The sequence below is a fragment of the Maniola hyperantus genome, chromosome 13 (genome assembly GCF_902806685.2).
Source record: "Maniola hyperantus chromosome 13, iAphHyp1.2, whole genome shotgun sequence".
In the NCBI taxonomy this organism is placed as follows: domain Eukaryota; kingdom Metazoa; phylum Arthropoda; class Insecta; order Lepidoptera; family Nymphalidae; genus Maniola; species Maniola hyperantus.
In genome coordinates, this window is record NC_048548.1 from 14,959,937 (window position 1) to 14,975,326 (window position 15,390).

A 15,390-nucleotide genomic window follows, 5' to 3' on the forward strand; every position below is an offset into this window, starting at 1 on the left:
TTAACACTTTCATTCTATATACTTTCTTATTAAATGTTGTGTGTATTGTTGGATATAACATCATAGACAAGTACAGGGTGTAACCAAAACGCTGGCAAAAACGGAGACAGGTGATAGGACTGATGATTACTGATATGACACCACCCGTGGATACCACAAAAAAACGCAAAAAAAAATATTAAAAAATCCTGTAATTTTGTAAAAGTTTACGATCTTATAATTTTGCAAATAAAACATCTGACTGACGCTAGAGGTCGACGAACGTTGCGTAAGTAGGCCACTCGAAATCAATGCCGCATCGTAGCGGGGCATCAACCCCAGTTTTGAACACTATACATTGCGGGTTTAAAAAATACTAAGTCTGTCGCAAAAATACCTTCTACTTTTCTTGTTTGATGGCTTTTTGTAGTGCAGATCGGCACGACGCACTTTGCCAGTGTCAAGGAGCTTGAAGGAGGAACAGAGGAGATTGCATGGTCAAAATGTGATAATTTTCTGAATATTGGACTATAACAGTAGGCTTTTTTTTCATTATAGGCAAACGCTTGACCACAATCACACTTGATGGAACACATGGATTGATAGTAAGTATATTGCCCTATTTGTCATTGAAAGCGAATGCTTGGTTTTGTTGATGTTGTGACGTGCCGACTGCCGTTCCATTGAAACCGACAATGTGTAATGAACGCAACTGCGTGCTGTTCTCTTTTCTCAGAACAAAGCGATACAATTGTTACAAGTTCCCATACAAATTGTTATCTATTTGACATGATGCCAGTTATTAATTGTGGCGTATGAATTTTAATTAACCGGTACTTATTAGGACAGACTAAAAATTTGTCTAGTTCTTTTCGTATGAAATTAGCTATATTAAATGACTAATATTCCCCTCTCCTCTCCAACTAAGCGTCAAGCGTGTGCTAGGAGTAGGTGCGACAATAGTGCAACGGGCGGGGTTTGAACCGTCGACCTTTCGGTTTTCAGTCCACTCCTTTACTCGTTGAGCTATTGAGGCTGATTGACTGGTGTAGTGGTATAACTCGGAAAGGTTAGAATTGCGTGCCCGGGATCGAGCCCCCGACCTCCTGAATACGAGGCGGACGTGTTATCCACTATCACTCCTCTCTCTTCTGAATTTGTTATTGTGGTAGTTCTCATTGTTATCAAGTAGGAGGGAGCAGCGCACCCTGCAGAGTGCAGACTCTGCGCGCGGCGCATCACAAAGGGAACAACAGTGTAAAGATAAGCGCCGCCCAGCGTCGTGTCATCGACCTCTAGTTCGCGTTGTGCATTTGTTACACGGTAGCGGAGTGAACTGGAGGGAGGGAACTCTCGGTTCGATCCTCAACCGACGATATGTCAAATATTAGGCTATGGTGACGTGAAATCAAACAAAAATAGAGGACTACCTACATAGGACCAACACCGCCCGACCGAACCATTCCGAACCGGCCCAGACTGGGCCAGTTCAAGCCGGTCAAAGTTACTTTCATCAAAAAAATGTTGGAAGTTTCGCTTCTGTCAAGCATTCCCCGATACCTATTGTTTTTGTTTAAAGTGTGGTGTGTTGAGTGTGAAGTGTGAAGTGACGCTGACGCAGCAAGTTTGCAGAACAGCAAGCGCACGCAGCAGCTGCCTCCTCAGCTCGCCGTCATTGCCGTGTGCATCCAACTACATGCAACAAGTTCACTGAATACGTGCCTAGCTAACGGCTTACTTATATACGCCATACGGGTTATATGTTTTGTTTTATTTATTATAGGCAAACGCTTGACCACAATCACACTTGATGGAAAGTGATGATGCAGCCTAAGATGGGACTCGTTTACCTAGAAGATGCCTATTCACTCTTGTTTTAAAGATACCCGGGTTGTGTAATTGGTAGGAAACACATATCGTGGAAGAGTATTCATATTACCTTAAGAGCACATACCTTGTTCAATGGTCTGATTGCTCAGCACCAATAATGACATGTCAATATTAGTATAATATGTGAATTCAAGACACTACGTATGACATGTCAATATTAGTATAATATGTGAATTCAACACACTACGTATGACATGTCAATATTAGTATAATATGTGAATTCAAGACACTACGTATGATATGTCAATATTAGTATAATATGTGAATTCAAGACACTACGTATGACATGTCAATATTAGTATAATATGTGAATTCAAGACACTACGTATGATATGTCAATATTAGTATAATATGTGAATTCAAGACACTACGTATGACATGTCAATATTAGTATAATATGTGAATTCAAGACACTACGTATGATATGTCAATATTAGTATAATATGTGAATTCAAGACACTACGTATGATATGTCAATATTAGTATAATATGTGAATTCAAGACACTACGTATGATATGTCAATATTAGTATAATATGTGAATTCAAGACACTACGTATGACATGTCAATATTAGTATAATATGTGAATTCAAGACACTACGTATGATATGTCAATATTAGTATAATATGTGAATTCAAGACACTACGTATGACATGTCAATATTAGTATAATATGTGAATTCAAGACACTACGTATGATATGTCAATATTAGTATAATATGTGAATTCAAGACACTACGTATGACATGTCAATATTAGTATAATATGTGAATTCAAGACACTACGTATGATATGTCAATATTAGTATAATATGTGAATTCAAGACACTACGTATGATATGTAACTTCTGGCTCGGCATGCCACTTGGCGCTGCTCTAAGCAGTCCGGGGATATTGCCCAATAAAACAATATTCAAAGGGTTAGTTATTGTTATTTTGAGTTTACGCGACTACCGGTGACAGCTTCGTGGTTAAGACGTCGAGCTTCTATTCGGGAGATCAGGGGTTCGATCCCGGGCACACACCTCTAACTTTCCAGAGTTCATGTGCGTTTTAAGCAATTAAAATAACCGGCCGGTGATGATGGCATTGTTGGAGGAGGAGTACAACTTTCAAAGTTTTTTCAATGCTGTATAAACAAGATAAAGTATAATATAGATAATTGTTATAACAATGAATTGAACAGTTTGGCACGGTTCACAGAACTCGTGCTACAACACAATGAGCACAACGAATTGGCTGTATCGTGTCGATCCGTGTCACGGTCGTACAGTTAGTTAGTTCTCTCTGGTGACTGGTCGGTGGTCGGGCGGCACTCTGCTTCATCTGCAGCGCTACTGCTGTTTTTTTTTTTTTTTTTTATTCAGATACAAGTTAGCTCTTGACTGCAATCTCACCTGATGGTAAGTGATGATGCAGTCTAAGATGATAGCGGGCTAACCTGGAAGGGGTATGGCAGTTTTTATTAAACCCATTGCGTACATTTACGTATTTGCGTGCATTTGCGTGCATTTTATTGCGTAAATGCTTTTCTCACTGTAACCACTTCAATAATATCTAACTCGTTTATTATCTTGTAACGATGTCCCAACATAATATTCTGATGTGACATGCATTTTAAACTTTTAAGAGTGCTCTCTATGGTCGCTCCAAGTCGAGCAAAATTGTGATCTAATATAAGGAAAAGCTGACTCACTGACTGTCAACGCACTACTCAAACTACTGGAAGGATTGGGCTGAAATTTAGCATGCAGATAACTATTATGATGTAGGCATCTACTAAGAAAGGGTTTTAGAAAATTCAACCCTTAAGGGAGTAAAATAGGGGTTTAGTGTAGTTCACGCGGACGAAGTCGCGGGCATAAGCTAGTTCTTTATAAAGTTGGTGATTAGTTCTGCAGATGGTCTTAAATTCCGAACAGATGTTAGTAGATAGTTATAGCCATTTCGACACAATACCGTTCAAATACGAGCAGGTAGGTGGATGCTTGGTCAGTTGTCATGCTAGGCCCATCGCCGGCCCACTCACAGAATGAGAAGAACGCTGGCCAAATGCGGATTGGCAGACTTCACACACCCTTGAGAACATTACGGAGAACTCTTAGGTACGCAGGTTTCCTAAATTATTAACATTCTTGTTAAAACTGTCTAATTTAACCAAGTGAAGAAGTGAAGAAGTGAATAGGTGAAAAGCTAAAAGTGCTTTTAACAGCAACCTTGGACTTACAAAATAACAAATGCTTGTATAAGTTCTTCCTGGAGAGTGGAGATTCTCACTCAAAAAGTCCCTAAGTACCTAAAACGCTTGCCGCAAAACTTCGTGCGGTCGAGATTACTTAGCAAAGCCACACAGCGACCTAAAAAAAGGTCTACGGCGACCTAATAAAAGCCTTTCACCTAATGAATACACGCAACCCCGCCATCAGATCCCAGCGCGCCCTCAATACCTACCTACTGACCTATTTCAGGAGCCTCTACAAACTGCTCCTGACCTGTTACAATACACTGAGCAATTTTGAACCTATTACAATATACCGTCATGTAAAGAACTCCAGGCATAGTTCTCCATCGCCCCCTAAGTATGAGCCCGCTTTCTTATGAGACCCACACTTAGCGACCATGTCGTGGATCCCTATAAGAGACTCCGCCGATGCCCATAACGTAGTATCCATCCAGGGAAACATATCCTACAGCCTGAAGAAGCTAATCATGTACTTTACCTGGCGACCATACATTACTATTGCAAGGGGAAAACATTGTCGAGGAATTGGATGAAAAATGGGATCAGCAGAGACGGTCAACGTGATACAGGGACCGGGACAGGGGACCCAAAACAGAGAAGACAAAGACACGTCCAATCAAAGGTACCAAGTACCAAGCTTTCTCTGGCTCTCTACAATGAGATAATCTTCTTCTGTGACTGCAACTGTTCTAAAGCTAAATAAAATAAAATGTTGTCACAAATGACAGCAATGCAACAATCCCCTTGGTGCTGGTGGTAGAGCGGCGATTCCATCTTCACTTCACCGAAAAGATTCGTCGGTAAACTTAAATGTTAAAGGCCAAAATTATATTATTTATAGTCCGCTAACAGCTAATATGATTCGTCGAAATGTCAGGGATCGACCTTTTAGATAATCGCATGTGGGTAGATACATATTGAGTTGAGTCATCCATCAAAAAGGTCGGACCACCAAGTCTCGTTTTTTTTTAAAGAATATTAGCCCTGGTTAATGAATAATATTCCCCTTTTCTCTCCAACTAAGCGTCAAGCTTGTGCTAGGAGTAGGTACGACAATAGTGCAACGGGCGGGGTTTGAACCGTCGACCTTTCGGTTTTCAGTCCACTCCTTTACCCGTTGAGCTATTGAGGCTCTTAAACACAGAATTATCTGCCTCTAGTAATCCAAACTCATCATAATCAACGTGTAGTAATCAACCCATCGCCGGCTCACTATTGAGCACGGATCTCCTCACAGATCCAGAAGGGTTTATGATTTATTTGTTCTTACAATAGGTGTTTTTATAAATTGTACCGGGGACCCTAAAGTAAGTTTACAAAACCTGTATCTCAGGGTCCCCGAAGAAGGGTGTGGCGCCGGCCAAGTGCGGATAGGCACTTACAAAACACTATGGACAACTCTCAGGCATGCAGGTTGACTGACGACACGATGCAGATGTTTTCATTCACCGTTAAGCAAGTGATTTTAAAATGCAACTCTGAAAAGTTATATAATATGCGTGCCGGGATCCCGGAATCGAACCCCCGACCTTCCTAATAGGAGGCGGATGTCTTAACCGCTAGACTATCACGGCTCAAACATAACCTATATCATATTTTAATATTATATATATAAAAGGAAAAGGTGACTGACTGACTGACTGACTGACTGACTGATCTATCAACGCACAGCTGACACTACTGGACGGATCGGGCTGAAATTTGGCATGCAGATAGCTATTATGACGTAGGCATCCGCTAAGAAAGGATTTTTAAAAATTCAACCCCTAAGGGGGTGAAATAGGGGTTTGAAATTTGTGTAGTCCACGCGGACGAAGTCGCGAGCATAAGCTAGTAATATTATAAATGCGAAAGTGTGTCTGTCTGTCTGTCTGCTAGCTTTTCACGGCAGCATATAGGTACATAGCAGATTGCTGATCCGACAATAATGTACACCACTTTGTATTGTTCGCAAAAATCACGATACAGTAGTTACTTATCTACTTTTGTAACCTACTTTGTAACTCCCGGAAGCAGCCAATGACCTTGCAATGTTTCAGTATTATATGTACCGAGTACCTACATGGGAAACGCTTAATTATCTGTTTAATTATACAGTAACTATACTTACTTACTTAGTTAAAAATAACTTAAAATATGCTTAAAATACGTTGTCGTTCCGAATGAGGTGGTTAAGGCCCCATAACTATTAGCTACATATACGGGATGGCCGGGGTTAAGGAGTATCCAAATCACCCCCATGTATGTTCAGCGATTTTCAATAGTTTAGGAGATATGAATTTTTTAATAATTTTCATCCGTCAGTGGTTTTTATTATTTTTCTTTTTCTGTAGAACGTTTTCGGACATTTTTTTTCGTGGTAATTAGTAACCATAAGTTCAACTATTGCCTAAAAAATAACGGTTTACCTAGGCATTAGGGAACATGACTAAAATTTTATCGAAAGTTTAAAATTATTGTTCGAGCGCAGTAGTTACAAAACTTCAAGACTCGAAAAAAAATTAAAAATGGCGCCTATGGCATCTAAGTATTTCTAAAAACTTTTATGGACTTACCGCTTCAGAAATAATTTAAAAAAAACCTAACCTTAATAGGGGTTTATTTGATGTAAATGGTCTCCAAAGTAAATGAGTGACCTTTTTTTAATTCAAAATTAATCATAAAATTTTCTTCAAATTAGGAACAATTCACGATAATATGTTAAAATATACTTCATTAATTTAACTGTTTTTAGGGTTCCGTACCAGAAAGGTGCCAATGGGACCCTATTACTAAGCCTCCGTTGTCCGTCCGTCCATCCGTCCGTCTGTCTGTCGGCGGGCTGTATCTCTTGAACCGTATCTTCTTCTCAATCGTTCACTGTTGACAGAGTGGTCGTAGCTATGAATTCTTCACTGCTGCTCGTGCGATCTCCCTCCCGTAATAGGTAGAGAGTTATAAAAAGCAAGCTATCTCTGTACCGAATTTCGTCAAAATCGGTAGAACGGATGGGCTGTGAAAGGCTAGCAGACAGACAGACACACTTTCGCATTTATAATATTGTAGTATGGATATGAATTTCTTATGTACATGTGCTCTTAAAATTTCACTATCATTGTATTTGTACGAGCTATAAGTAAGTAATTAAGTAAAATTATGTAAAATAGTAAAGTTGGCCTTGACTTTGAGTCGGCAAACGGCATGACGTCTGAAAGTAGTTTACACATACGAATGAGTTAACTAGTTACGTGAGCCCAGGTAACAGCTTCATTATGCAAGACAATCTGCCGAGAGTGCCGAGCGTGACGGACGCAGGCAGCGCTTCCCGGCACGACATCCACTACTGGCGTCTGATGCTTTCATAGAGACACTGGAGCATCTTCTTTAGACGCTTGAAGGACTAGTCTATAAGCCTAACAATTTCCTGAATCGAAATATGGTTTGCACGCTCCCACAATATTTTTACATATATAGCAGCTGAGTACCATAAAAAATTTAAAGATTTTATTTTACTAAGCACTAATTGCGGATAGCCTAATGGTTAGGACGTCCGGCTCCTGATCGGAGGTCGGGGGTTCGATCCCGGGCACGCACCTCTAAGTTATGTACGTTTTAAGTAATTAAGTATCACTTGCTTTAACGGTGAAGGAAAACATCGTGAGGAAATCTGCATGCCTGAGTTCTCCAAAATGTTCTCAAAGGTGTGTGAAAGTGTGAAGTCTACCAATCCGCACTTGGCCAGCGCGATACGGCCATGCTCTGTAGTGAGCCGGCGGCGATGGACTGGATTGAGTAGCAGTGCACAAGTACACCTGTGTTAACGCCCTCGTGACCGGAGTCATACGGCAGAACTCGTTACGGGAAGTAACGCTATTATAGTTACGGTAACTCAAGCTGTTTGCGGTTAGGGCACTGTGCCCTGCTCAGTGCTCAGTGCTCCCCCGAGACCAGTCCAATGTGGGAATCGCGCAAGGGACGATTTATGCTAACACGCGGCGGGCACGAGCCGTGCCACGTACGAGGCACAGATTCAAAACATTACGAACATTTTATATGAAGCAATCTGTGCTTCACCGTGTGCGACAGGTCTAGCTAAGATGCGACAATAAGACTCAGAAAGTTTAATACATATATATTTTCCTACTAAAAGGTACAAAGAGCTAAACGGTCAGACTAAGGCGGAAGTTAACTTTTGTCTTGTTATTATATTCTAAACAATTACTATTAGCTAGTAGGTGGCAACTGGTAGTGCTTTATATGGATTTTTCTTAGTTATGCTATCGCACGTGAATTATTTGAGGCGCTTACTGTCTTAAGCATCTCAGTTCGTCAAGGTTTCACTAGGTGTCCGTGCCTCGTCCGCGCCTCGTACGTGGCTCGACTCGTGCCCGCCACGTGTTAGCATAATTATCATCCCTAAATGTGTATGTTCCTTGGGCACCAAGTGCACTAACTTGCGCAGCGCGCGGTTGGACACGATAAAGTCGGAACTATGGCGATGTAGAAGTTTTTACGACAAGTTCAGATACTTATCTTTTGCAGATCCCAACAGATTTCTGTCGTAATGTTCCTACCATAGAAATTGTAAGATTTTGTAACTTAACTCAAGTTATAGTTACAGTCAATAGAGTAAAAAAAAAAAAAATTAAGGTTATTAAAGATTTTTGAAACGATAGGCTTCCTATTTACTAATATTTAGGTAGTTGAATAAAACCTTAGCTGAGTACTAAAAACTGACTTTACTACTTCCATTGAGTACAGATTTTTTATTGAAATAAATAAATGAATGCTTCAACTATTGTTTTTGGTTCGTTTTTGCGAAGTGGCTCTTAAATACGTCTACTCGAGAACTGCGCGTAAATACTGCAGGGTGAAAATAAAGTATTGTCTCAACACAGAATGGGGCACAGTGCTTTGTTGCTTTATGAATTATGCATTTCGCATTCGACTGGAGCACAAAGGATTCCCATTAGCAGCGCATGAGAGTGTGAAGTGTGAACTGTTGGGTTCACTACATCCAAGCGGAGGAATGGAGATGTGCAGGCTGCAGCGCCCCGCAGGCACAATGGACTCGGGACCCGTCAGACGGGTGCAGCCGATCAGAAACTGGCCTCATTTACAAATTACTTGTGAAGACTTTTTTTTTATTCTGATAGGTATCTACAAGTTCTTGACTGCGATCTCACCTGATGGTAAGTGATGATGCAGAAGCGGGCTAACTTGGCTAACTTGTAGGTGCCTAACTATACAATATATAAATAAAAAAAAAAAAAAGCCTTTATTCTAATACGTTACAAATAATTTAAATAAAAAATTTAAACAATCTTACATTTCGTTTCCCTTAGTCCATTAGCAATCAAATTAGCAATCCAATAATAATAATAATAATTCATATTTTAAGTATAATTTTATTCTTTTTTCCCTTCATAAAGTTGTCATTAAATCATAAATACAGATACAATGATTATTATTATTAAAATTAATATTAACAAATTACTACAATTCTAAATCATGTCAATAATAATAGAGGTATACCTATACCTTGACCTCTAACTATACAATATATACAGAGTGGTTTTAAGGCCTGGCAACCCTAGTCGTGACTCGTGACCAGCTTTCTCGCGTTCAGGATAAGCTGCGCTGATGTCATTTATTTATGAGGCAACCATAACTAGGCTATGACAGTGAGCAGGTGTGGCGACCAGTTTCGCGTACTTCCAGCCGCTGGTCGTGACTTGCGAGGTGATGAGGTCGTCCCGGAGTCACGTCACGCTGCCGAGTCACAGCACAGGCGGTAGGCACTCGAGATGGGTGACGCGCCACGCAAGGTCGACGGCCGCCCGTTCCACGCTGCCTTGCACTTGGTGACTACTAGCAACTGTGCGATTACAACGTCTAAGGCGCAACGCACACCGACAGAGTGGAGTGGGACCTAAGCTCGGTGTCGTTTTTTTTAAATATAAAAAAACGAGCAAACGGGCAGGTGACCACCGCCGGTCGGATGGTGGAGTGATACCGCCGCCCATGAACATTTGCACCACCAGAGGAACCGCCAATGCGTTGCCGACCTTTCAGGATGATAACTCAAAGTAAACAATGGGCTGGAGGTGCGGCGCGCGTTCCGTGAGCCTCCTCCGAACTCCTGACAATAACTTCAAGTGTACGACAACATCCACAAAGCCGATTTCAACTTGTTATCAATAGAAGACTGCTCCACTCTTCAAAATGAAACTGGCCAAGTGGGAGTCAGACTCGCGCATCGAGGATTCCGTACCACATAATTTTTTTTGTGATGTAACCACAAATTCATGGTTTATTTTTTTATTTTGTCCTTTACTTGTGCTATAAGACCTACCTACCTGCCAAATTTCATGATTCTAGGTCAATGGGAAGGACCGTATCGGTTTTCCTGACAGACAGACAGACAACAAAGTGATCCTATAAGGGGTTCTTTTTCCTTTTGAGGTGTACCCCTAAAAATGAAAATATAAAACGTACTGCCAGAGGTGTTATCTGACACCCTGCTGCACTGTTGGTGCTTGGGTGGTGGGTGGTGGGTGGGCTTTGTTCAGGTTACAGCACTGTGCAGCATTGTGCAGCACCATTGTGTGCTAATCAGCTCAGCTGCGCCATTGTACCCGGACGCGCAAACGTTCAACATTTAAATGTCAAATGAGGTGCGGAGATATCTACGAGCTAAATCTGTTGTCTCTATTTTTACACTACTGCCCAAAAAAGGAGTGCAATGTTTTAAGAGTTCATGTAATGCATGTACAGTAAGCGGCAGGAAGTAATGTGCATCAACCTTTAGAAGAGCGTTGTCTCTGTCACTCATACCTATATATGTATATGACTTGTTGTTCTCAACGACAGAGACAATGCTCAACAAATCTGCTGTCTCCTTTTGAAGGTTGGTGTACATTACTTTCTGCCGCTTACTGTAGCTATGTGAGTTTCTTTATTCCACCATAACTTTTAAATGTCTGCACAGATTTGGATTTTGGATGTGTGAGGTATCCTTACATCCAGTAGCCAGTGTGTGTGTCAGTAGTTGTAGCCAGTGTGTGTGTCAGTAGTTGTAGCCAGTGTGTGTGTCAGTAGTTGTAGCCAGTGTGTGTGTCAGTAGTTGTAGCCAGTGTGTGTGTCAGTAGTTGTAGCCAGTGTGTGTGTCAGTAGTTGTAGCCAGTGTGTGTGTCAGTAGTTGTAGCCAGTGTGTGTGTCAGTAGTTGTAGCCAGTGTGTGTGTCAGTAGTTGTAGCCAGTGTGTGTGTCAGTAGTTGTAGCCAGTGTGTGTGTCAGTAGTTGTAGCCAGTGTGTGTGTCAGTAGTTGTAGCCAGTGTGTGTGTCAGTAGTTGTAGCCAGTGTGTGTGTCAGTAGTTGTAGCCAGTGTGTGTGTCAGTAGTTGTAGCCAGTGTGTGTGTCAGTAGTTGTAGCCAGTGTGTGTGTCAGTAGTTGTAGCCAGTGTGTGTGTCAGTAGTTGTAGCCAGTGTGTGTGTCAGTAGTTGTAGCCAGTGTGTGTGTCAGTAGTTGTAGCCAGTGTGTGTGTCAGTAGTTGTAGCCAGTGTGTGTGTCAGTAGTTGTAGCCAGTGTGTGTGTCAGTAGTTGTAGCCAGTGTGTGTGTCAGTAGTTGTAGCCAGTGTGTGTGTCAGTAGTTGTAGCCAGTGTGTGTGTCAGTAGTTGTAGCCAGTGTGTGTGTCAGTAGTTGTAGCCAGTGTGTGTGTCAGTAGTTGTAGCCAGTGTGTGTGTCAGTAGTTGTAGCCAGTGTGTGTGTCAGTAGTTGTAGCCAGTGTGTGTGTCAGTAGTTGTAGCCAGTGTGTGTGTCAGTAGTTGTAGCCAGTGTGTGTGTCAGTAGTTGTAGCCAGTGTGTGTGTCAGTAGTTGTAGCCAGTGTGTGTGTCAGTAGTTGTAGCCAGTGTGTGTGTCAGTAGTTGTAGCCAGTGTGTGTGTCAGTAGTTGTAGCCAGTGTGTGTGTCAGTAGTTGTAGCCAGTGTGTGTGTCAGTAGTTGTAGCCAGTGTGTGTGTCAATAGTTGTAGCCAGTGTGTGTGTCAGTAGTTGTAGCCAGTGTGTGTGTCAGTAGTTGTAGCCAGTGTGTGTGTCAGTAGTTGTAGCCAGTGTGTGTGTCAGTAGTTGCAGCCAGTGTGTGTGTCAGTAGTTGTAGCCAGTGTGTGTGTCAGTAGTTGTAGCCAGTGTGTGTGTCAGTAGTTGCAGCCAGTGTGTGTGTCAGTAGTTGTAGCCAGTGTGTGTGTCAGTAGTTGTAGCCAGTGTGTGTGTCAGTAGTTGTAGCCAGTGTGTGTGTCAGTAGTTGTAGCCAGTGTGTGTGTCAGTAGTTGTAGCCAGTGTGTGTGTCAGTAGTTGTAGCCAGTGTGTGTGTCAGTAGTTGTAGCCAGTGTGTGTGTCAGTAGTTGTAGCCAGTGTGTGTGTCAGTAGTTGTAGCCAGTGTGTGTGTCAGTAGTTGTAGCCAGTGCCACTGCTATAAAATTTTTGAAATATACCCCGATTGTCATCTCGACCTGTCGAAAATGTTAAGTGAGTACTTAACTATGCTTACAATAAATGCTGATATTTTACACAACTCTCTGCACACTGATAACAGATTGTGATTAATAAATTTTACACAACTCTCTGCACACTGATAACAGATTGTGATTACAATATAATTTGCAATGTTTGCACTTTGCAGCGCAGTGGCAGTGAACATTTAATATACAAAGTGGAGTATTCAGTGAACATTACACAAACCCTACCAGTTCACCTTGCAGCTCACTTTCTATTAGCAATACTTTGCCCAACATTCAGTACTGAATACCACTTTGAGATTAGTTATTTTGATCTTTCATGGTTTTGATGTAGTCCAATTCCCTTAAGCACCTCTTCCCATTCCTTCCAAATTTTGGAGTGAATAATTCAAAAATTTTAGCAATTTAAAATTGAAAAATATGAATAGGATCATTAAAATTAAGGAAATATTTTTGTGCTCGCTTCGCTCACGCTTGTACATATTTCATAAATGATTTATTTTTCATTAATAATTTCCTTGAAGTGTGAGTAAAATAAAAACTATAAATATTATTCATTGTCTAGAAAGATGACCTCATTTACTGATGCTCACCGTGGCCTCCAATGAGCTGTCTGCTTCTGGAATCTAGATCCAGGTCCTTAACTTAACCCCTGTGTCAGACTGACTGTTGCTGGTTTATTGTGTTTGCCACTATACAAGAGTTATTTCAGCTTGCTGCATCACAACAGAAGTAAGTGTTGCTTACCTTCAGGATAGGCCTGCTTGTTGGCGATAACGTCGATGATGACGTGCGTGGAGTTGTAGAGGTGGCCCATGGCCCGCATGTCGAACTCCACGCTGGCCACGTAGCTCGCGTTGATGACCGGCTTGGAGTAGTTGACGGCCGCCGTCTGCAGCACGCTGGACGTGCCCTCGCGCAGGTGCTCCGTGATGTTGGACAGCCACGCCTGCCCCGCCGCCGCGCCGCCGCCCAGCGCCACGCACAGCACCGCACACCACAACATAGCGCCGCCCTTACCACGACAACCACATAATATTCCTACCACCCTACCACCGCACTCCCAACATATTCGTGCACGTTCAACTATTTTCCAGGGTAAACTTTTTGTTTGCAAAACAAACACACAAAGATACCCGCTCACAAAACATAAATAAACACCAATAAGGTCACTCCGCACTCACAAGTCACAGCCGATTCGATACAGATTGGACGTATTTTTTTTTATATTTTATGAACCTAAAACGGCGTGTTCGTATTAATTTAAGTAAGTTCTCTCAACTCTTTTGAGTTTAAGTCATAATTTTCGTGATTTATTGAATTGTCTTTGTCGTTTCACGAAAATATGAAATAAAAGCGACGAACAAGTCCACCCGGTCGATGGACTGAACAATGAATGACATAGAGTATCAAAATAGTAGAGGTATTGTTGCAGTGCGGATGACAGAATACGTACAAATCGATTCCCACTCAAAATCGATTCATCAAACATTCAACAATTCATGCATCCATTAATTGCTACTTGTGTTGATATTTTATTGCATTCTGAACAAAAATTAGTATGATGATGTGGAAAATTCTGTTATAAAAAATCTCTATAAACTAAATTGAACTTGCGGTAAAGCAGACTTACCTGTCTGATTTACCGCAAGGAACATTATAAAATGGATAGCTATGAATTTAGATTTGAGACGTCTTGTCATTTAATTTAATTTAGTCTAGTTTAGAGATTGGTACCTACTTATTCTGATGGCAACTAAATTTTACAGTAGTTAGTTCATCTTTTTCTTACCAATGTAATCAGAAAAGGGCAGATATACCTACTTACTCTAATTTAAAATTGTCAAACCTCGTGATTTTCATGTTTCTATTATTCATAGTGTTGAAAGTTGTAAATATTCATTTTCCGTCATCTTTAAAAATATTAAAAAGAAAAAGATGCAGATAATTAAGTACTCTAAAAGTTTAGAAATAGATATTTATTCAGAATTGACCCCAAAGACCACAAAGTCTTAGTTCGAAAACATGACCCCTGTATTGCATAGTACACTGAAGTTGATGATACTTGACTTTAGATCGCTAAGAATCAGTTTGAGTTTCAACTGCAACAACACATATTTTATGATTTTTGTACAAAACAAGTGAATAACAAAAACAAACTAACTAAAATAGAAAACGATCTGTACATAGTTACTCGATACAAATATCGATGTTGTCTTTTTGTTTCTAGCATTAAAGTACTCTGTGCTTTAAGTGTCGCTGTCATACGCGCTGTCATAGACAGTTGAAACCACAGATTAAATTAGAAATAGAAGCATACGGGCTACGGCATAGAGAAAATAATCAAAAAATAATATTTTAGCACTTTTTCAAAAAGTTTGTCGGTTTGCAGCAGTTTATTCTAGCCTTCAAATAAGCCAAGCTAAGTTGATTCATAGCTCCATGCCTCAATCTACATTATAGTCAATTAGGGATCCGTATCTCCAAAGGAAAAAGAAACCCTCATACTTTATAGTATCCCTTCGTTGTCTGTCTGCATGTCCACACCGCCAAGGAATTCAAACCCTATAGGGTACCTAGGTACTTCCCGTTGACCTAGAGTCTAGACTCTAGAGGCAGGTAGTTTGCAGCATATCTTATAGCACAAGTAAAGGAAAAATTCAAAAACCGTGAATTTGTGGTTACATATAAAAAAGTGGTATTTGTTGTACGATGGTACGGAACCCTTCTTGTGCGAATCCGACTCGCACTTGACCGGTTTTAGGGTTCCGTACCTAAAAAGCAAA

At 41.0% G+C, this 15,390-nt stretch overlaps 1 protein-coding gene across 1 annotated transcript in view; it reads right to left on the reverse strand.

Moving 5' to 3' along the window:
• The window catches only part of LOC117987922 (prominin-like protein), a 108,806-nt gene extending 94,817 nt beyond the window's left edge, over positions 1-13,989 (reverse strand). The window contains 1 exon segment of the mRNA XM_069502629.1: positions 13,352-13,989. Coding sequence (XP_069358730.1) covers positions 13,352-13,610 — 259 coding nt within the window. The 5' untranslated portion in view covers positions 13,611-13,989.
• Between the last annotated feature and the right edge of the window lie 1,401 nt (positions 13,990-15,390).